Source organism: Branchiostoma lanceolatum, chromosome 18, assembly GCF_035083965.1.
Source record: "Branchiostoma lanceolatum isolate klBraLanc5 chromosome 18, klBraLanc5.hap2, whole genome shotgun sequence".
Lineage (NCBI taxonomy): Eukaryota > Metazoa > Chordata > Leptocardii > Amphioxiformes > Branchiostomatidae > Branchiostoma > Branchiostoma lanceolatum.
Window position 1 is genome coordinate 9,737,021 of NC_089739.1, and position 23,268 is coordinate 9,760,288.

At 40.9% G+C, this 23,268-nt stretch overlaps 2 protein-coding genes across 2 annotated transcripts; both read right to left on the reverse strand.

The window, feature by feature from the left end:
- Positions 1-1,616: 1,616 nt before the first annotated feature.
- On the reverse strand, positions 1,617-18,733 carry LOC136424127 (prolyl endopeptidase-like). Its single transcript, XM_066412572.1, has 19 exons — positions 18,541-18,733; positions 18,135-18,262; positions 17,604-17,699; positions 15,324-15,492; positions 14,707-14,808; positions 13,771-13,833; positions 13,357-13,436; positions 12,083-12,248; positions 11,866-11,961; positions 10,367-10,471; positions 8,766-8,951; positions 7,651-7,764; positions 6,719-6,867; positions 5,887-6,003; positions 4,605-4,700; positions 3,874-3,975; positions 3,300-3,459; positions 2,529-2,597; positions 1,617-1,739 (listed from the first exon to the last, which is right to left on the reverse strand). The coding sequence occupies exons 1-19, from the start codon at positions 18,607-18,609 to the stop codon at positions 1,671-1,673; spliced, it is 2,136 nt and encodes a 711-aa protein (XP_066268669.1). The 5' UTR covers positions 18,610-18,733; the 3' UTR covers positions 1,617-1,670.
- Positions 18,734-19,727: 994 nt separating this feature from the next.
- On the reverse strand, positions 19,728-22,083 carry LOC136424720 (uncharacterized). The gene is made up of 2 exons (XM_066413342.1): positions 21,927-22,083; positions 19,728-20,872 (listed from the first exon to the last, which is right to left on the reverse strand). Exons 1-2 carry the CDS (start codon positions 22,081-22,083, stop codon positions 19,785-19,787), a joined length of 1,245 nt encoding a protein of 414 aa, XP_066269439.1. The 3' UTR covers positions 19,728-19,784.
- Between the last annotated feature and the right edge of the window lie 1,185 nt (positions 22,084-23,268).

A 23,268-nucleotide genomic window follows, 5' to 3' on the forward strand; every position in this document is an offset into this window, starting at 1 on the left:
GTATAGGTCAAGCATGACTAAAGGCCGTGGCAGAAAGCACTAATGCTGGCATGGAAAGATGCCAACTAATTGGTTCAAGCCTTGGTCCAAGGCATGGCTGCTAGGATATTGAGGGACTGGTATTTGGAAAGCCATAATTACCATGAAATTACCATGGCAGTGTGCACTAACCAAGCATTAGTGCTGCATAAGTATTTCTGGCATTAATGCTACATTAGACAACAGTTTGGCAAGGGCACTGAAAACTCAAGATCTAAGGGTTGGGATAGTTAAAGAAGGGTCTAGAACTCTATATATTGATCTCAGTCTCATTAAACTGATGTGTAATGTATATCACGCAGACAACTCAACTCCTCTTCTTAATTGGATCTTATCTACCCATCTAACCGACCAACCCTTACCTGATATGCCAACCACTACAGAATGAGATGTTCTCCAGAGACCCTTACTAGAAGAAACAGAGCTGTAGAGAGGCTATTTTTACATCCAATCAAGTACTGGCTTATCTATCTGTTGGTAATGACCTACCCGTACACAGGAGAGTATGCTTAATAGTGCATGCTTGACTAAATGAGTAGCTTGGGGACCACTGAAGCAATGAGGGTCTAAAGACTTGAACACTGTCTTATACTGTGAGTCAAGTACTGCTTTCTAGAGTAATGATACTACACATATAGAATATGAATTTAGAGAAGCACCAACCATGTGTAAAAAAATCCTACATTAAGGTACACACACAAAAATTAGGTCTTTCTGAACTACCATATTCTATGGCTATTTCAGGTGTGTAGAAATTAGTCGTTTTAATAGAAATCTGGTTAAATGGTGTTTGAACATAAAAGTAACCTGTATGCATGTATGTATATTGTAAAAACCAGGTACATTGTGATATAATGTTGTATTTCTGTCAACAATCTACATGTACTTTAAGCAGTTACATGAAGATAAAAGATACCTAATAACGTAAAAAAAATTGTTGTCTTAAATCTTTCCTGAGTTACCATGTAGTTTGTTTAGAAACACACACAGACACAAACACACACAAGAAGCTTCATATTGGACCCAAAAATCATGTGTAATATTCATCGAACCGATGCAATGTTTGCAGTAAGAAGAAAAAACATACTGAGTTCCTTTAAGCACAGCAAGTGGAGTGGTCAATGAGTTTAGGCTGATGAACAGCAATCTTAATGCACCAAAGGCACAAGCCTAGTATGTTACATCATTTTACAAGTTACTGTAGTCCGTACATTATGTCCTTTACGTGGAAAAGATCAGCCCTTTCGTTTTAACAGAAGGGTAATAGCTATCCTCTGTTGCAGACTCCCTTCTCGCTGTTTTCTTTTATATGTAAGCTACATCTTCCTTATTATGTCTTCTTGCATGATAAGGAAAACTGTAACTTAAAAGAAAACAGAGGGAGTTTGCAATGGAGGCTAATATAGCCAATGACATTCTCTTTTACATTCATATGGCATTTCACCGATGACATATTTGCTAATGACCAATAGAAGCTGTAGAAAGAGTTTACAAACTACTAGGAACAAGAGTAATGTTTGGCCTTTGGTGCATCCATAAGAACAGTTTTACTGCATTTGGACAGTGACTGTTTGTTAAAACAGCCGTTAAAGATTAGCCGAGTGTTTCTTACACATTCCTTGAGATATGAGTCACTTATCCCGCCATTCTAACTTCACGTTTTCCGCGATAAAAGCGTAGATATCCGAAGTTTCCTCAATCTGCAAGCAGAAAAATACAAAATTTAAGAGGAAAAAAACAACAGAAACACGCCAGTTTGTCAACTTCATTTGTATGGCAACATCAAAGATCTTCAGGGGATAAGGGAAATTCGTAGGCAAATGGCTCCCTATTTTCCTGTAACTTTTCCTTGTGGTCATGAGTGAGAGGGAAAAGTCTAGATTGTGTTAAGCCAAGGAAGTACATACATATAGTAGCAGACAAGAAGCATTTTGTGGCCCAAAATAATGGCGAACACCATTAGGATCCAACGATCACAACTGTTTATGCAAATATAACATTCAGGCCCTTGTTCAGACCCTTGTAGTGCCTACTGACACATACATGTAGGACAGCAAGTTTCCTTACAGGGAGGGGTTGCTAGCCCGTCCCCTTTATCGTGCTTGAGGCACCTCCTCGACACGGGATCCCTTTTTACGTCCCTTCCAAAATATAGGTGCACCCCCAACCAAGATGTCCTACCAAGGATTGAACCAGGGTCTCCCAGTTATGCAAAAAACGTTTTTTCTAATTCGACCATGATATCGCAAGCATAATACAAAGTTACCAAGCACATAATACATGTATATTGCACATTTTAGCAAAACACAAAGAGCATCATGTTTTTTTGTATTCTCTTAAGCTTCAGCATGCTAATGTAGGTCATGCAGCAGGGTGAAGGCTGAAAATGAGCAAAATTTGCTAAAAAAAGTATACATAATAAAAAAAAAAAACTACACAAAGCAGATTTTTGGTTTTGTCAACACAGAAACAGATGGAAGAATACTTACAACTTTTGCTGTTGGTTTCCCAAAGCCGTGTCCAGACTTGGTGTCAACGCGTATGAACAATGGGTTGGTCTATAGGAAACATGAACACAATGTCAATTGCGTCTAGACAACCTTTGTATAAGAAACATGATCTGTTCATACATCTACACATGTACAAAGAAGCAAGAAGAAGTTGATTCTACTGGATTAGCTTAGCTTATCATTTTCGTCTGCCATGTATATCTAAACTATGTACTGTATATGTTTCACCATACTTGTACATGTTAGGTAGGTTAGACGACTTGTATCTAGCCCCTCAGGGCACGAATGTACAATAGAGGTCTTCGTTCATCAACAATACAGCCATCAGTTTTCAAAATGTAAGAACCACAACAGGACTGTACAAAGGATGATACACCATTAATTTTATGTCATACCTGGGCCTCAATAACATTTGATACGTGTGTTCCAGACCGGTCCTTATCTTATGGTAGGATGCATGCCTCTGTCTGTATCACATGGGCTTCCATAAATAAGTTGCATACACTTGCGCTACGTGTGCAGCTCTCAAAAATTTAAATAAGTATTGGAACGTTGGAACTCATGTTTTCTCTGAGGACACAAAATTTTTCCAACTTCTGGCGCTTTTCGCAATGAAACGTGTGTTTTTTTGGGGGGTGGATATGACATACAGAATACAACAACGACATCAAGTCCCTTTACTGTTACAAATTTCTCCTAACCTAAGGCTTGCACTTTTGAGAATACTGAATAACATTATCAATCCGTTACCTGTTGCGGGTCACTACCCATAGTGTGCTGTAGTTGAGCAATGAACTTGAGGGAATGTAGAGGGACCACACGGTCGTCATGGTCACCCGTCAGCAGGAGGATAGCAGGGTACTGCACCACAGAGTCTGTCGGCTTCTTGATGTTGTGTAGAGGGGAGTACCTAATAGAGGGTAATTGCTTGATGTCAACAAGTTGCATAATACATAAATAGTTTCATCAGGTTGATAAATCAAATGAACATAGCTTTCTAAGGTTCGCAACCTTCTTCTTCTCCGAAGATGTTTTGACAACCTGTCTGATGTCTTAATCAATGTAAAATTAATGTCCTATCACTAGTATCAGTACAAAGTAAACTGTTCCTATAAGTGCAGTGCAATGTAAAGGAAACTTGTCACAATAGGACAGGTTTACTTTGCACTGAAGATGACAGCCGACAGGTTGTCCAAACGTCTGTAGAGAAGAAAAATAAGGTTGCATACCTAAGAAAATTATGTTGAAAAGTTGCATGATTTCAGTTGTTACATATTTTCCTGGCAATGGACGGAATTGTTTCTATTTGAAAGAGACTGCTTACTTGATGAGGTAGTCAAAGCCCTCTTTGTCGTCTGAACAACCGAAGTCTGTTGTCCAGGCGTGGCCGATGGTGAACTTATGGAACTTCAGCATGTCCATAACACTACAAAAACACAAAATATTCAACAAAGTGTTTAAAGAAATACACAGTATAACATTGAAGCAGCCACGTAAATTGCACATTGAGAGAAGATAAAGTGGGTATTGCAATGGACTGTGGCAAAGTGCAGTAGGAAATTGTGCCAACTTTTCGAATTTGTGCCAATTTCCCCACATTCCCAATGCAACATTGGTATGAGATGCATTAGGTAAAACATGTGAGCTAATTGGTGAAAATGCTTACATTTTTTAGGTCTGATTCAACATTGGCAAGCAACTTCACTTGGGTTTTATCTCAAGGAAAGATGTTTTCTAATACAATGAATCGAAATTGCATATTCAATCATAATCAATCTTCTAAGTCCTGATCAAAGCATTTCACATCCCCTATTAAAACTGACTTTTTCTTTTTTTGAAATTTTGTTAACGCAGTACTGTCATAGTCTTTATAGACTGACCGACTATATATTAAAAGATTATCTTGAAAACAGAGCATGGACATGTATGCATCCTATATTGTTTCCTGACGGCACTTGTGACACCCTAACCATTACACCACACGACCCTACTAAAAGATTATCTTTTAGTAAAACGGCAGGGCCATGCATCCCATATACAATGTAGTTTACTTACGGCACTTGTGACACGGCACAGCCGAACAGATCAGGCCTCTGGTTTACACAGGCCCCCACCAGCAGGCCTCCGTTGGAGCCTCCATTGATGGTGATCCTACAGAACAGATATCGGATTTTCAATCAAAAAAGTCAAAGTTCCTTCCCGCACCGATGGTGCATAGGGTGGCGCCCATCTCCGTTTCAGTAGCCCTTGGGCCACACGGCTTTGTGCAATCACTATAGCAGGGGGCTCGTCCACTGGTAGTGGTGTGTATTTAACTTGCATACTCTTTCCCAAATGCTGAGTGCTAAGCAGAGAAAGCAGTATGTTCCATCTTTAAAGTCTTTGGTATGACCCGGCTGGGGTTCGAACTCACGACCTACCGTATGCAAGGCGTACACTCTACCCACTAGGCCATTGCACCGTGTGTTTTTGTTCGATTTCAGTCAGGCATGTCCAAAAATGTACAGGACATTACACGGGATGTAGCGTAATCAAGCTCTTCAGTGACAATGTGTCCCTTTACATCCAGCAACCATGTGTGATGTTGAACTTCAAACATGTTGAACAAGAAATTAAAAAAAAAAAAATTAGACAATACAAAGAAAAAAATATTACAAAAGGGTATATCATTTGAGATAAAATTTGGTATCAATTTCTATTCTTCAAGCAGAGGTTCAAGTCGAGGAGAGTCTAGTAGTGTAGTGGCCAATCTTTTTTTGATATGCAGACAAAAAAAGATTGTGGCCACTACTAGTACTAGCCCCCCTAAACCAAAACTTCTGCTTAGAAAATAATTTATTTGACTGAACTTGCAAATACACAATCATGCATTCCCAAAACCCGTCTTCCACACAGCTTTAAAATATTTTTTCTAAAGAAAACTATTGTGACATTTAGTGGTGTCGTATGGCTAGAACAATCGGCTGTCAAACAAGGGAACCCGAGTTCGAACCTGGCTTACCCCCAGACATGTCTGGATATAAGCCCGGACGTTGTGCCCTTGGGAAAGGCACTTAACACAAATTTCCTTACTTCACTCAGGTGTAAATGCGTACTTAGCTTCGGTTAGGGACGTCCCTCGGATAGGACGTTAAATGGAGGTCCCGTGTTTGGGGAGAGCCACACCCCGCGCACGTAAAAGAACCCACCACATCTTTCGAAAAAGAGTAGGGGCATGCCCCGGTGTGCGATGGTCCAAACCTTACAGTCTGGTCTGGGTTGACATCTTGAAAAGGTGATAGTCACCTGTTATGTCAATGCTTCCACAAATGTGGTAAATCTAGATAAATAAACATACTTGTCAGCCGAAGTGTACTTGTTCTTGATGAGGTACTCTGCGGCACACTGGAAGTCATCAAACACGTTCTGCTTCTTCCCCTTAGTACCAGCCTTGTGCCAGATCTCTCCATATTCACTACAGGGATGCAGGACAATAAAATCATCTCATGACATATAGAAAGCTTGATACACTACAGTGATCATTGGTCATTGTTTGTGGCCAAGGAGATTGTACAGCAAAAATCAGAGACGTTTAGGAACATGTTCACGGAAAATGTTCCTTTATAGCTTACTTTGTAGAAAGCAAATGCACAATACAGAAGTTACTCAAGCAACTGGATAGATTTTGGTGATGGTCAGACGTTTCAGATAGCTGTCTTTTATCAGTGACTGAGGATGAAATCAGTTCCTCTGTAACTGATGAAAGATAGTGGATGCTATATGAAATTTTTTGCAAAAATCTATCAAGTTTTGATGCTCTAATATAGTATCCTAGATGTCAACCTTAATCAAAGTAATAGACTAAATGCTCTCGCAAGCTTCCTTTTTGAAGAAGACAGTAAAACCTCCCTACCATCCGCCCCTAATGTTTGGTACTGCCAGGAAACCACCCAGCATAAAGACAATCCTTGAAACAAATTCTATCCATGTTGTTTGAGTAACATTTGTTTTCCATGCCTCATTACCTAGATGTCTAACCTGTATCAAATGAATGTAACAGACTAAATGCTGCTGCAAGCTTCCTTTTTTAACCTTCTTTCTGCTGCCTAACTCTGTACCCAATAGAGAATGGGGTGCCAAATGCCTACTTCAGTGTGCTTAAGGTTAAGAAGACAGTTAAACATTCCTACCCTCCGCCCCTGATGTTTGGTACAGCCAGGATGCCGCCCAGGTGCAGCATGAAGACAATTCTGGAGACACTGAAGGATGGGGTTATGGAGATGTTGAACCCGCCATACCCATACAGGAGGACAGGGTGGCTGCCATCCATGGGGATATCCTGGAACATAAACAAAATATTCATTACACGAATCATTCAATATGTTACAAAAAATGTTGTTTTTTTCAGTTACCCAAATATCCCTTGCCAAATCCTGACGCCTTATTTACCCGCCATACCCATAAAGCAGAACAGGGTGGGCTGATTTATAACTGTCATGGAAATATCTTGAAACGCAAACAAAACATTCATTCCAAAATAACAATGTTCTTTATTCACAATCACACATTTATAATGTCGTGTGGCGCAACAGCAGAGCGTTCGACTCATAACCAAGAGGTCCCGAGTTCGAATCCTGTCATTTCACCGATCTTGTGCCCTTGCGAAAGGCACTTTACACGACTTTCCTCACTCCACCCAGGTGTAAATGGGTACCTGACTTTGGTTGGGGAAGGTCATATTGAGGTCACCTGGTGGCGCCGAATGGCAGCCGCCCAGACCCTAGCGACAGTTCCACACAAAAATGCAATTGTGGATAGGCTATTATGTATGTTGTGTATTAGTATTGTGTGAAACCTGTAATACCCTGCATCAATTCAGCGCTAGCAAGGGTGCCATTGCAGGTAATTTCTGACCAATAAAAACCATATAAAAAAAATAAGAGCCCATGTTGACATCTCGGGGCAATAATGGGAAAAACAAAAAACACGACCTCAATCCTAGGTTAAAAAGACTGGTACTTGAAGGCATAACTATTTTTTGTTCTTTTCTGAGCTGGTATATTAGGTTTTACTCAAGCTGAATGAAAATTCTCAGCTGGGTTAACATATACTTAAGACTTACTTTCTTGTGCACGATGAACATGGGAACCTTGGTCCCATCCTTGCTGGTGAAGAACACCTGGTCTGTCTGGAAACCACTGGGGTCAAAATCCTTCACCTTGATCTGACGGAAGACCTACAAAACAGAAGGTGATTACAAAATGTAAGTCAAAAAGTAATATCAAATATTGTAATGTTTACCTTATCCCGCAATGACCTGGAGGTCAATGTACTAGGTAGGTACATGTAGGTAGGTAAACACTTTGTTATTTGTAGGGCCTTAGTCTATGTAATTATATCTTGTTACATGTTCTGTAAATGTTTTATGTGTGGGTCACGACACCAGCAATAGCTGTTAAAATCAAAAGGTAAAGGCATACAGTAGTTGTAGTTGCATCTGTGTGGCGCAGTGGTAGATCACTCGGCTGTCAAACAATGGGTCCCCGGTTCGTATCCCGGTGTGCCTAGAGACATGTCCGGACTTGCGCCCCGACGTTGTGCCCTTGGGGAAAGGCACTTAACACGACTTTCCTCACTTCACTCAGGTGTAAATGAGTACCTAGCTCATCTAGGGTTAGGAACGTCCCTCGGATAGGACGTTAAATGGAGGTCCCCTGTTTGGGGAGAGCCACACCCCGCGCACGTTAAAGAACCCACCACACCTTTCGAAAAAGAGTAGGGGCATACCCTGGTGTGCGATGGTCCAAACCTTACAGTCCGGTCTGGGGTGACATCTTGAAAAGGTGATAGTTCACCTGTTATGTCAATCCTTCCACAAATGTGGTAAATCGAAATAAATAAATAAATAAATAAAAAAAGTTGATTTTTTTTCTAGTTTCCTTCACAGGTAAAGCATGAAGCTTTTTCAAATAGCTAGTAGTGCAGTGCGGCCTAACTATGGCTCACATTTTGGGCAAACACACTGGATCATTCCTACTCTTCTCAATAAGTGTGTTGGGTTCTTTTACGCGTAGAGGTTGACACTTCAAGCAGACACATAAAGCTCCCTCATACATGGGGCTGCTGGGTTTCCACCCCTCTTTGAAACAATGAGACAACTCTTTTCCAGTCATGTCTGGACCTACATGTACCCCGATTGTGACAACACCGTAAGTATATTTACTAACTATACCCTACCCTTGGTTCCAGTTTATCCTTAGTGAGATCACAGTGGTAGATGACCCCAGGAGTTAGGAAGGACATGAACTGGTAGAAGATCTCTGAGTCCTTTTTCCTGCCGGAGTACCCCACCACACTGCCAATGTCGAGTGGGAAGGTGGTGACACGTTTGCCTGTCTTCAACTCATGTAGATACAGCTCCGTCTAAAGGGTGCAACCAGTGATGTAGTAAAGAAACTGGTTAACATTCAACATAGACTTCCTTGTTATGCAATCTTCTTTTTCTTATTGTTGAAGAGATTCATCAGTCACGTGTAATAACAGTTACAAGAATATTCATCAATCAGTGACTTAGAAAAGGTAACGAAATACGCACCTCCAAATTTTCGATGTCTACTGTACATCTTGATCACAGAGCCACCTAGTCTCGCGAGAACACGAGACTAGGACGAGACTTGTGAAGATCGTCCTGCCTCCCCCACCTCCTTGCGGAGACTAGGTCACTCCTTGATCAAGATCTATACAGTAGACATCGAAAATTTGGAGGTACGTATCTCTTTACCTTTTCTAAGTCACTGATTAATAAATATTCTTGTAACTTCTTTTTCTTATCTTTGACAACATGTTAATGATGTTTGCTTCAATCTTCAATTCAAAGTAAACTTGTCCTTATGAGTATTGTGGCGTAATCATCTCGACAAGGATGCTTTCTTGAACACGACTACCATTTCTTCTTCTTCCCACTTTGTGATTTAGCGGCAAGGATGGGGAAAAAAATGCAACTTATTAGTCTATACCTCCCTTGTCTCTACTCGCAATACGTTGAGAGTTTATAAACATACCTGGTAAAAAATATGCTCGAGTCTCAAATTCAAATTCAGTGACCTTCTGGCTGCAATATATAAAACTATAGCTCTTTAACTGTGTTACAAAGGCATTAGTTTTGTCTGTTTGTTTTTTGTTTGCTTGTTTGTTGGTTGGTTGGTTGTTTGAACCATAGTTTATTCATCAAAAGCTCGAATCGGTAGCGTTTCATGGAGGTCATGAGGACGAGGTATAACGTAAGTAGCCTCAGTTTACAGGGATTCCCATGTACTCTCCTCTAGTGATATTGAAACTAGTGGTGCGTACCTAAATCCCGGACCGGTTCCGGACCTGTTCCTAACCTTTAGGTTCAAGTCCAAAAAAACCTAAACATCTGGAAACACGTCCGGACTTGAAAAAAAATCTCTGGCTATTACACTCCTTTTTGATTTAAACCATCTTAAAGCTTCCTTAGATCGTGAAATTTGCACTGGAAAAATATGAAAACATTGCTGTTTTGTGTTTATAAATAAACTTCTGCATTAATTACTGACTGTATATAATTCGGTATATTATAGTTTTCAAATTGCTTGTAAAATATATGCCAATATGCAATTTCACACGAAACAGGAAAAAAAACATTCGTAGCACGCATATTCCATTGGTTAAGTCCGGACTTTCAAGTCCGAACCTGAACCTAAACCTCTGGACTCGAGTCCAAACCTAAACCTAAACTCGGGTCTAGGTACGTACCACTAATTGAAACCCTGACAAACCAACTAGGATGACAGGTTGATAATGAAGGGTTAGTGTACCTTGACATCGTGAAGATAACAGAGAACCAGCTTGTCCTCATTGACACAGGCCGTCCACTCCATCACATCAGTCTCACTCTCCGGCACAAGGTCTGTCCACTGGTCCTGGAAGGCAACGACTTTAGGCTCAAACATTGCTAGAAATATTGAAAAGGTTTAACATTATGGCTTATCTATTAGAAAGAAATCTGCCTATATTCCAATGGAATCTATATTTAAGTAGAATGCCATTTGTTTGCATTCAATTGGAATTTACTAAGTATATTCAACCTGTGAACAATGCCTTTTGCCAGTGCTGGATAACATTCACACTGAAAGTGCTATCTCTATCCTTGTTACTGAATGATGTTAACAATAAATTGCTGTACCTGTCATTGGTCCTGAATAATGTTCACACTGACATTGTTATCTCTGTCCTTGGTACTAAATGATATTCACACAGACATCCTATCCCTGTCATTGGTACTGAACAATGTTCATACTGACATTGCTGTCCCAGTCATTGGTACTGAATGATGTCCACACTGACATTGCTATCCCTGTCCTTGGTACTGAATAATGTTCACACTGACATTGCTATCCCTGTCCTTGGTGCTGAATGATGTTCACACAGACATTACTATCCCTGTCCTTGGTACTGAATAATGTTCACACTGACATTGCTATCCCTGTCCTTGGTACTGACTGATGTTCACACTGACATTGCTATCCCTGTCCTTGGTACTGAATAATGTTCACACTGACATTGCTATCCCTGTCTTTGGTACTGAATAATGTTCACACTGACATTGCTATCCCTGTCTTTGGTACTGAATAATGTTCACACTGACATTGCTATCCCTGTCCTTGGTACTGAATAATGTTCACACTGACATTTCTATCCCTGTCTTTGGTACTGAATAATGTTCACACTGACATTGCTATCTTTGCCCTTTGTGCTGAATAATGTTCACACAGACATTACTATCCCTGTCATTGGTACTGAATAATGTTCACCCTGACATTACTATCCCTGTCCTTGGTACTGACTGATGTTCAAACTGACATTGCTATCCCTGTCCTTGGTGCTGAATGATGTTCACAATAACATTGCTGTCCCTGTCATTGGTACTGAATGATCTTCACACTGACATTGCTATCCCTGTCATTGGTACTGAACAATGTTCACACTGACATTGCTATCCCTGTCATTGGTACTGAACAATGTTCACACTGACATTGCTATCCCTGTCATTGGTACTGAATGATGGTCACACTGACATTGCTATCCCTGTCCTTGGTCCTGAAAGACCTGTCATACCTGAAGACTTGCTATGTAATGTAATCAAACACCACATGGCGCCTGCTACTCAACCAGTAACCATTGTGACAGCCCTCTGATCCAGGTCATTGACCTTATTTGCTTGGAACGGAAGAGGACATGAAAAAGGAGAGAAAGAAAGGCAGCAAAAACAATATCTTTCCCTTCTATGAAGGAAGAAACACACAAGAAAACTTACCATTTCTGGTTTGCTGAAGTCGATATTGATCAGTTTGTAGCGGGGGGCATTCAGGTTGGTCTTGAAGGTGAACACGGTGCCTTCATTTGCAATGTACTGTCAAGTAGAAAAACAAAGAAGTCAAAAACTGCAAGATTCTTCTCCATTTTCATTCCATGTTGCTAAAGAGACATCTAGTGACAAAAAAGCCTTTCCATGAAGTACATTAAGGCCTTACCTCATATTCTGCGTCAAAGTTGTCCGCCACTTTGACCCAGGGCAGGACCCCTGTGACCTTGTGATCCACAGTCTGAAGGTCGCAGTAGTACAGGCGGTTGACGGGGTCGCAGCCCTCCCTGATGGCCAGGATAACGTACCTGCCGTCATCAGACACTTCAGCGCCACTGAGAAAAATAGCATAAAACTATTAAGTTTATGAAGGTTAGACCTACTGTACAGGTTTTGATTGTTTGCATTGCATACCTGGTAAACCGCATCAAGGCGTGACACACCAGGTTTGTACTAAAGAGTACAAGCTGCATATCCCAACAGATTCATATGATCCACACACACCAGGAAGGACCCCTACTCTTTTCGATAAGTGTGTTGGGTTCTTTAACGTGCTTGAGGTGTGGCTCTCCTCCAACATGGGACCTCCATTTAACATCCTATCCAAGGGACATCCCTAACCGAATCTAGGTACTCATTTTCACCTGAGTAAAGTGGGGAAAGTCGTGTAAAGTGCCTTTCCCAAGGGCACAGCGTCAACGGGACAAATCAGGGAAACCCGGATTCAAACCCGGTATCTCTGGGTTCTGGGGCCAAACACCCTGCCACTACGCCATTGCGATGCCTTAAACGTCAGGTTAACATTACTCAAAGACAAATCAATCTCTAATCTATCACTCTTCTTCAGCGTCACTAGAATGAACTGGCAGAACAACTTTTTTTCTATAAAAAGCGTTAACTAACTAGTTGTTCAATAGCTGTTGCCATACATTGTACAATGTACTATTGTCAAGCAGTAAAGTTTGTCCATTCATTCCAATGGAAGTATGCACATACTATCAGCAACAGTATCAAAAGAAGTCAAAGACATCAGAAATACCATACAACTGAAACGTTGGATTTAATAGCATCAAAGTTCTCAACAAAATTTACACCCTCCAGTTTAATTCCGGACTGACCTCCCATATCTCAGCAACCTACCATCTTCTTGGGCTAATATTGTAAACTATACATAAAAATGATGTAAGAAATATGTAACCGCCATCAATGACTCCCTGGGGATTAGCCCAAATCTGCAGAAATCTGCAGATTTCTGTGACCTTGACTGGCTTGAGCCAGAAATCTGCAGAAATCTGGAACTTGAGCCAGAAATCATAGGGATTTGGTATTTCTGGCTCAAGGTCACAGATTTCTGGCTCAAGGCCCAGATTTCTGCAGATTTCTGGCTCAAGGTCACACTGTCAGATGCATATATAGCAGAATGAAACTAGTATCAATACTTACGGCATCCATTTTGGGTGGTCTGGAAACTCTCCACAGAGCACATCCTTAGACTGGTCAGTACCAATCACATGGTAGTACAGCTAAAAACAAGGCAGCAAGTTCAGTGCTGAGTCCTTAACTCTAAACCATGGATAATTACTTCTTCATATTATCATTTTTTTTTGTGTTCCTGATGCACAAATGCTTTACCAACATAGCCATGTATAAATACCAGAATTTCAGCATTTTATGCCACTACATTAATGCAAAGATATCTTTTACTATAGTAGCTTAACATTGGAAACATATTTACAAGCCCACGAGTGAACATTATGTGTCATATTGTTCACTACATGGTAAATTTGATATATTTGCTGCTAAAGTAGAAAATTAATCTATAGAATCTATATCTATAGAATGTTTTGGTACACATACCTTCTGATGAAGATTTGCTGTAGTCTCTGTTCCATCAGCTTTTGTCTCTGGCTCTGGAAACCTCTGTGGTAAAAAAAAACACACACACAAGACAGGATTCTTAGTCAGTGTTTCATTAATTTTCAGGATAGAATTTCATTAAAAAGTCATACAATGGTTGACATCCTTTCTGTGTAGACTAAACTATAATACATGACATTGCTTCTTTGTATGTGTACTTGCCTGTGCATGTGTGTATTGACATACATTCTAAACCATGCCCTGGTGGTTGTGTGTGTATGTGTGTCAGGTGTGTGTGTGCCTGTGCATGTGTGTGTGTGTGTGTGTGTGTGTCTGTTGATGCGCGTTCGCGCGTGTATGTGTGTGTGTGCATGTCCATGTGTGTGTGTGTACTTGCCTAAAGATGTGTGCACTGACTTACATATAAAACATGCCCTTGTGGTTGTGGGTGTGTATGTGTGTGTGTGTGTGTGTGCATGTGTGTACTGACTCACATTATAAAACGTGCCTTTGTGGTCGTGGGTGTGCATGTGTGTGTGTGCATGTGTGTACTGACTTACATTGTAAAACATGCCATTGTGGTCGTGTATGTGTGAGAGACTGTGTACGTATGTGTGTATGTGTACTTGCCTATAGGTGTACACTTGTATACTGACTTACATTATAAAACATGCCCTGGTGTGTGTGAGTGTGCATGTGTGTGTGTGTGCATGTGTGTACGGACTTACATTATAAAACATTCCCTTGTGGTCATGAGTGTGCATGTGTGTGCACTTGTGCATGTGTGTGTGTGTGCTTGCGTGTGTACATGTTTGTGTGTGTGTGTGTGTACAGTATGTGCCTATAGATGTGTGTACTGTACTGACTTACATTATAAAACATGCCCTTGTGGGCGTGGGTGTGCATGTGTGTGTGTGCATGTGTGTACTGACTTACATTATAAAACATGCCCTTGTGGTCGTGGGTCCAGCTCATGCAGCTGAACTTGACATACTCCAAGGTGTCGGGCAGCTGCTCAGCTCCAGCCACCTTCATGAACTGTCAGGAATAAAGAAAAGGTAAGAGGTACTGAAAAGGTATCAAAGAAGGAGTGGTTCAACTCTGTCATTCTTATAAAAGACAAATGAAGTCAAAACCTGTACAATACCGTGTCTCAGCACCATTATTTTCTGTGAATGATGTCAGGAAATAGATTTTAAAAAAGCGACAATCATATACATGCACAAATAGTGTACATAGTCAACATGCCAAACATTTGTAGATAAATTGCAAGCAAGTGCTCTAAAGATGTACTTCTTTTAAAAATTCCATTAAAATGTTCTGAAATTTATCAGTGACAGGACCTACCCACCTACCAAATATAATTACAATCCTTAGCTTCTTAACCTTCTCCCTGTTACCTAACTCTGTAACCAATAGGGAATTGGGAGCCAAATGGCTACTTCAGTGTGCTAAAGCCAGTAATATGAGTAAAGGTTAAGTTATTACCGGCCAAAATATGCGGAAACAAATACAACAAAAATGATACCTCCATTTTTCTGACAGTAACAAACCTTTATAGTGACCCAATCAGAGCCACTCTTGCTTATCCCGTAAGCGAAGTATTCCCCGTCCTCGGAGAAGGCCGACCCGCGAAGACTGACAGTACCGTCCTCCGAGAACTTGTTGGGATCCAGGAAGACTTTGGCTTCAGCATCAAGGGAGTCTTGTACATACAGCACACTGCAGGTCAATTATGATTATGAACATACATTTTTGAAATTACTCAGGGAGATTTCTTTTCTTACACCAAAAACATTTTTGGAAAAGTTGATGATACATGTACACTACACATGCACTCTCTATTTTTCAATACAGCAAAATATTCTATTGTAATTTGTTATGCAAACTGTATGACTAACAAGCTTAAGAAAATACTTGATCTCTTCTTTACCAAACAATGGTAATATCAAAACACATCAAAACGTTGCCATTTCAGAGTCATTTGCTGTTTTGCTACCAGTTAAGCGGTACACATACATTGTATATCAAACAAGAGCTTTTCAAAAAAGCTGGCGTTTCGGCTACGTTTATGAGTGTGAATTGTCTTTTCCCTTTACTTGAAGTAAAATCTGCCAGAGAAAGTCACTCAAGGGCTGTTCAGTCTATAAGAAAAATTGTCATTTTGGGAAATGAGTACTGTTTTAATAGAGAAAGGCAGATTGGGGAAAGCAATTTTGAAGTTACGTCACTTAACTTAAGTGCTTTTGAAAAAGCTGGTCTTGGCCTACAACTTGTACTTATTTGTAAAATGTACAATAGGCTCATTATAAAAGCTATCAATGTAATTATGTACATGGCACGCAATAAAACATAAAATTTGAAAAAGCACCATTGAATCATCAGCACTATGGTAATTAAGTGAAATAGAAGTTCATAACAGCTAAGGTTCTATCTAAAATGACTACCAAATGTCAAACAAATCAACAGCTACCTCATCCGTATTATTCTGGTTTCCGCATTTACAACATTTCTTCCTTATTTTCCTGGGTAATTTTGCTAAAATTCATGAAAATTCCCATAGTTTTGTGCCGAGCGGCGCCACTTTCCACGTCCGTGTTGTCTGAATGAAGTCGATACTGAACAATGGAGCATTTGCTACTGTAACAAAGGATCGCTGTTTTGCAAACAACATCAAGAGCCTCTGTTTACATCGGGGATAGAAGTTTAGTGGCGAGTGTTTTGCAAGAATCATCTTACCGCGCATAGGAGCCGCTGCACGGTATTTTCCATTACAATGAACAGAAAAATTTGAATGCCGGGTTTGGAATCTATGAAGTCCTGTTCATAAGACAAAGGCCTTGTATATATTAAATGAATATTTAAAAATAACAAATATAAAATATTTCTTTATTTATTAATGAAAAAAATGAAAAAATGATATTCATAAATATGATATTGATAGATTAATATAATATCAATATATATTTTTGATATTCAATATCTAAAAAGAAAAAAAAAATCCATGCACGGACACGAACACGGATCTTCTAGGTCCGAAGTGCTTCGCGTTGCCAGATGGGCTAAGCTGCGATACGTAACCCGTCTCTCTGTACGTAATGCTATAACCTCACTACTAGTATATGGTATCATTTATGTCGATTTTTGGTCGTTTTCTTGACGAAATCATTTTTTTTCTTCTGCAATCTTGTGGAATAGATGTAATATGGTCATTTTTCAGGATATCAAAGTCCGAAACCACAATGCAATGATATTTCTGAACAGTTGTAGCAGTTACATGCGGTCGCCCTCCTGTGTGTCATGCAAATCTAGCCTGCCTGCCTTTTCGTGCTCCCTTGCCATATAAGGCAACGGCTATACAAGGATTTGGGAACGTATTACCATATAAGGTCTTCTGGTGTGCGACACAGTGTTGAACCAAACAGCATGCTTCGAGCATGCATCGAAGCATCCTGCATGCGCTATGCATGCATCGAAGGTAAAAGCCAGGACATTGCATTCCGGCGCGAAGGCGCCGAAACGCAAAAAAGGCAAAGGTACATTGTAGTCCTGTAGCCTAAGGCCCTTTTTGAGGCCGTAGGGACAGTGGGTTGTTATCACTGTGTCTAGGGCACAGTATTGTAAGGTGAAGCCTATCGCCCCTCTACATGTAATTCTACTGCCTTTATTGCAAGAAAGATGTGTTAAACTTAAGTGCCTTTCACAAGGACATAACTAGCCTGGGATGCCAGGAATTGAACCCGTGACCTCTAGATTTCCTGTTAGGTAGCCTAGCCACCTGGCCATCAAATGCTACTTCTGCACATGTATGTATTAAATATCTCTTTTCTCACCTCTGGTTTTGGAGCCCGGTGTTGTAGTAGTAGAAGTAGCGAGAACCCCTCTTGAAAGGGCAGCCGTACTTGGGATAGTCCCACATCTCCTTTAACCTGGGAGGGGGCAAGAAAGGAAGTCACAGAAAAACTGTTACTAGTAGGTACAGTTTGAGGGTAATGTAGAATACACTGTTAAGTTTTCTTTTTATGTCATACCCACCTGAGAAAGCACACATTCTAATGCGAGACATCTAGTCTGAAACACCCATATGGACAAATCAAACGTTATTATGGCTTAGTTACAAAGAAGAGCTTGTAAGCGAACTCCTGCTCTGGGCGCCAACTCATGGGCATTCCTGTGTCGGACGACCCCGAAGGACTTACATAGACCAACTTGCTGGGGATGTAGGAGCGAGGACTGAACATTTAGACCAACTAATGGCGGACCGTGTTGCCTGGAGGGAAAGAGCAACCCTAGTCCGGGCAAGCTGCCCGATATGATGATGATGAGTTATTACTAATAACGTTTTGACATGAATATGCATGTACCTCGCCTGAAACTGTTTCCTGACTGCACATTTCTCCAGGTACGGGACGGTGATCTTGTTCTGTGCCTCCACAAAAGCCTTGGTCTCCTCTCCGTCTGGGTCCTCCAGCCAGGAGTAGGGATCAGGAACCTGCACCACACACAGAAAAACATCTTTCATTCATGCCATCCTTTCTTATCAGTTCAAAAGTAGAACGGATTAAATGTTTGGTATACAACAACAGATAGTTCCCGTTTGAAACGGATTAAATGTTTCGTATACAACAGGTAAAGTTCCTGTATGAAACGGGTTAAATGTTTAGTATATAACAGGTAGGTCCTGTATGCATTGTTCGAGACCTGCCAACTTCCACGCATGTTGTCGCCCCCCTCCCCCATACTAACAGACAAAAAGTAGAGCTACAATACCTTCGTGCCATGATAGTCGTCTATGGCGGAGTCGTCTCTCCTTGCCTCTGGGTACTTAATGGCAGACATGACGAAACAAACTTTGCTTTTCGGTCGGAATATGGAGCGAAGACGCACAAAGCGTTTGAAAGCAAAGCGGAGCGCCGTGACTGTGCGGTACCAGATGGTTGACCCCTAACCCGGAAGTGAATTGAAGGAGAAACCATTCGGTTGCAGGTGTGCGATAGCAAACCCTATTTTGGTTTCGCTCTCGTCCATGGGCGCCGCCATATTTGTTTGCCGTTATGCTAAGCAAGTGGTTTATTCGGCAGTTTCACAGCGCACACACCTGTTTCAGAAATTCTTTTTAGATCTTCTGATTTGATTTCAAGCTACTTTGACATGTTTGCTGCTTTGAGGGTTTATTAAACTGACTTTTTCATCTGAGTTCTAGTTTCATGTACATGTATGTCTTGTCTATGATATGCAAAATTAAAGGCAAAAGATCACAGAGAAAGACATCGGTCATTTCATTGACTTGTTTATTGACATACAATAAGACTTGTTTAAATTTAATTCCTCATTAACACCAACATTTCCTTAGAGTATTGACCAACAAAAATATACCAAATACTAGTAATCTAAGACTGCTAGTCCGAGTCTAGTATGAATTCTAGTAAAACACATAATTGTTTCTTTGAAAATAAATACAATAATCTTTACACCTTACGTATTTCGTGAGGGTGTTACGGTGGTGCGTGTGTGTGTGCGTGTCTGTCTGTGTGTCTGTCTGTATTTAGGTGGGGCCCAGATATGTTGTATGATCGAACTCATCTTTATGACTGAATGAATATCAAAATTTTACCGCTATGGGCTAGGCACAAGTACATGTGTACACATCTATTATGTACTCGTACTTTCAAGATTTACTAATATATAGTGAAGTCACGAAACAGTAATGATGACCGGTTTAAGCGCTTGTACCAGCAATAACAATATAAAACACAACAATTCCTGATCATTCAGTGCATACAACTACAATAAGTATTACTCAATTAATAAAGACATATATACAAAATATACATGTACATCCTTCTGATGTTAGTGAACATCGAACCTTTGAAATAATATTTCCAGTCCTTGATTCTTACTGCTAGGTAATCAAATTAAGTTCCGTCTGTGACGTCAGAGTTAACATGGCAGCCAGTTCGGAACCTGGCACTGCGGCTCACGAAAAACGTTGCCACTTCCATACCATGTGGCATCTAGACGTCCAATCCAAGACTGATTCTAATATCCAAATTCCCCGACTGGATTACTACAATGTAGTTCGAAAGTTTCATAACTTTCTTCACTGCCTCCCACTTTCCGTCCACCAAAGTTGTATCAGTTGCACTCTTCCCACAGGTCTGATTATACAGCGTTGTTGTTTGTCTGTACGGTCTGATACTTCCACAGAGAATGTCGACAGCCTCTCTCACGCGTTCCGCGTTGGCCGCGACCTCTGCTTCTCCTTCGTAACCAAGATACTCAAGACCAACGCTGCGCAGTCGTGGCATCTTGGCGAATGACCTGGCCAAGTCTGGAAGAGAAGACGCCACTTTGTTCTCACCAAGAGAGAGACGTTCCAATGCCTGTAGGTGCGCTACGTTCTCAGCTATGGCTGTTCCACCTGAAGCTGAAATAGAATTACCTTGCAACGACAATTCCTTAAGCTTCTGCAGAAGGTGAAATTTCTCAGCGAGCTTCTTGACTCCTTCGTTGCCGATGTCATTCTTGTACATGTTAATTTTCTCCAGGTGTTGAAGAAAATGTAACTGTTCAGCAATCTTTGTCACGCCGTCTGTCTTGATTTTGCAGTGGGGAAATTTCAGTCCCTTCAAATGTAGGAGATAAGGAAAGAACTTGACCAAGGAGGTTACGTCATCTCCGGAAAGCACCACGCCACCAAAGAAGAGAGTCGGCCCGGCGTTAGGGCCACTCACTGTCCGCTTGAAAACGGCCACAGCTGCAGGAAGAGCTTTCAAAGCAGATAACAGTGACGAAAAGAAAACCTTTCTGCCATGCTTTTTCCTTCCGACTTGTTCAATGCAGTCAGCCACTAACTCCGTCAGGGTTGTCGGTAGTTCTTTTCGCGGTGGCCAGCTCCTGGAGACCGGCTTTTCCCAGAACTTGCACATGCACCTCCACAACACCGGATTCTCCTCATCTACATCTGCTGTCTGCAGGAGAGCCATTGTCAGGAAGTTCCTCGTTGTAGTGGTTTGTTCGATGAGATCCTTGACCAGAGGCGAGCGATTGCGTCTTGGGAAATACTTTTGGGTGACATATTCCGTCCATCTCTTTCTCCATCCTGTAAAAATATGAATATAAATCAGGATAAAAGTCAAATAGTAGTGGACTACATCAAGTCAATTGAACTGTACACACTCATGCCACATCTTTTGAAAAGACGCTGTATCCACATAGTTCCCGTTTAGAACTTAATACAAGCACACACCCAAACTGGTCTCCAGCCTTGCCTTGTGTGTGGTTTTCTCAATGGTTAGGGCTCGGGGTCAGGGTTACGACCTGAAAGAACTCGATGACTCTACCGATAAAGATCCCAATTGGAGTCTGTCAATATACTAGGAATGCGCCAGGGTACCGGTGTGCAAGTCAATCTAAAGGGACATGATACGGCTGGTGTTCTCTCAACTACAGCCCGGTTTTAAGTAGCCTGGAAACCTGATATCTCTACGGCGCTGGGAGGGATCTCTGCCCGCCCAGACAACTTAGTCCGCTCGGAGTGTGTTTACAGCCTTGGATCAAATTACTTCGCTCCCTAGGGCGGCGGCGAAACTGTCTATGGCAGCTTAAGTAGAAAGGCTGACAGAAACTCAGCTCAATCATTAAGCAGACTGGGCCGCGCCCTGCAAAACACCCCTAAGCCGACCCCTAGAGACTCAGGACCAGGCTACTAGGGGTCGGCTAAAGTTCGTAGGTCACCGGGTCCAGTCCAATGCAACATGGTAAATTTTCTGGCGAAAAATACGCTCGATTCTCTGACGATTTTGAAGTCCACCGACCTTCTGGCCGGTCAACAGATTCGGCCGACGGTCGTTGACAATGTGACGTCGGCTTTACATATTGTAGTAATGATTGGTTCATTTCTCTTATCATAATTTCACAGTTTCACTGGGCGCGCGACGCGCACTATGAATTGAACTGGGGATACAATAGGATTGCTTGACTCGTTTGAATTATTCAACTTCTGTTATTCACAATCAATCATACATGTACATGACGTTTGCAAGAGTCTAAAAGAATTATAGAGATAAAAAAAATTACTTTAACATTTTGAATATGTACAGATAATAATAATAAAAGCCAATTGTATTAGACACCAATGGCGTGCATTTACTTACCTTTCGCCTCCTTGATTTTGAAGAACTTCCGTATCATGTCCATCTGATTAGCCAGTTCTTCCACAGCATACTGATAGTCAAGAGAATACACTTGGTACTCTGGCGGACCAAACTGGAATAACGTCTGTCTGTAAAACAAATATGGGCCTTTAAGCATTTTGTGGGGCTGGGATTTATCATGATTATGCATGCAATATCTTACCAACGTATATGTACATAGCAACACTTGAAAGGGCGGGCCCTGAGGATCATAAAAAATGTAAGATATATTCAGTATTCATGATCATTCATTTATTCATTGTTTGCAGCAGTCTCGAGGCAAATATTGACACAAAAAAAACAGTAACATCAGTACACTTAAGAATAAATATTTCTTAAACACAAATACGCTACATATATAGTATTGCAAAGACCAGCAAAATCTACCTGGCATATAGAAAATAGTAAAATGACAATAAGGAACAAAAAAGAACGTCTTCGGAAGAGGCAATACGGTGTAAATCATGTAAATGCTTACCCGTCAAATTCACGTAATGACTGACACTCTGTCTTGGTTCCAAGTAGATGGTCATCCCTGACCAGATCACTTGGGGACAGTAGAGAAAGAATGACCAAAGAAGCAACCAAATACTTCCAACCACTCGCCATGCTGCTGTCGAACCGATGAAGACTGTACAGTGAGGGGTAGGACTGTCCCATGTCTGTAGCATAAGTAGGGGATAGATTTTCTTATAAATTTGAAAAAAAGAAGGAATCTTTCCTGTGACATCTGTTTAATTTCCAAACAGATGTCACAGGAAAGATACCAACAGAATTTAGGGAACACGAAGGTTAAATTGTTTTGTATTGAGTTTACGACTTTTGGGAAAATCTTGATCCCACCCGGATTTGGTAGAACCATCGAGGTAGGATCAGACAATTAAGCTTGGTGACGTGAGCTGTAAACATTCTATTCAGCGGTATGTCTATAAGCTTTAAGGTCATGTGTCAAGCCTCAATGATTTTTTTTACTTTCGGTATGCTCTACCTAATTGGATCTACGTGACAACAAAATTTGATTGGTCTTGGGTTGGATTGGACCAATAAAAATAATGGGGGTGTGAAAAAATCTTAAACCTGGTATATGATGGCAAAGAAAATTACAGAAGGAAAGTAAAATGATATACCAAGGGAAAAAGGAGAGTGCTAAGCAGAGAAAGCCGAGAAAGCGTTATCATGAAACTTTGGAATCTTCCAACAAATTATGAGCGGCATTGAAATAGATCTGACAGAACAGAGATAACGCTAGCTATTTTTGCCATGAATATCAAATAGCTTTTATTGTTCAAAAAGGATTTTAGAA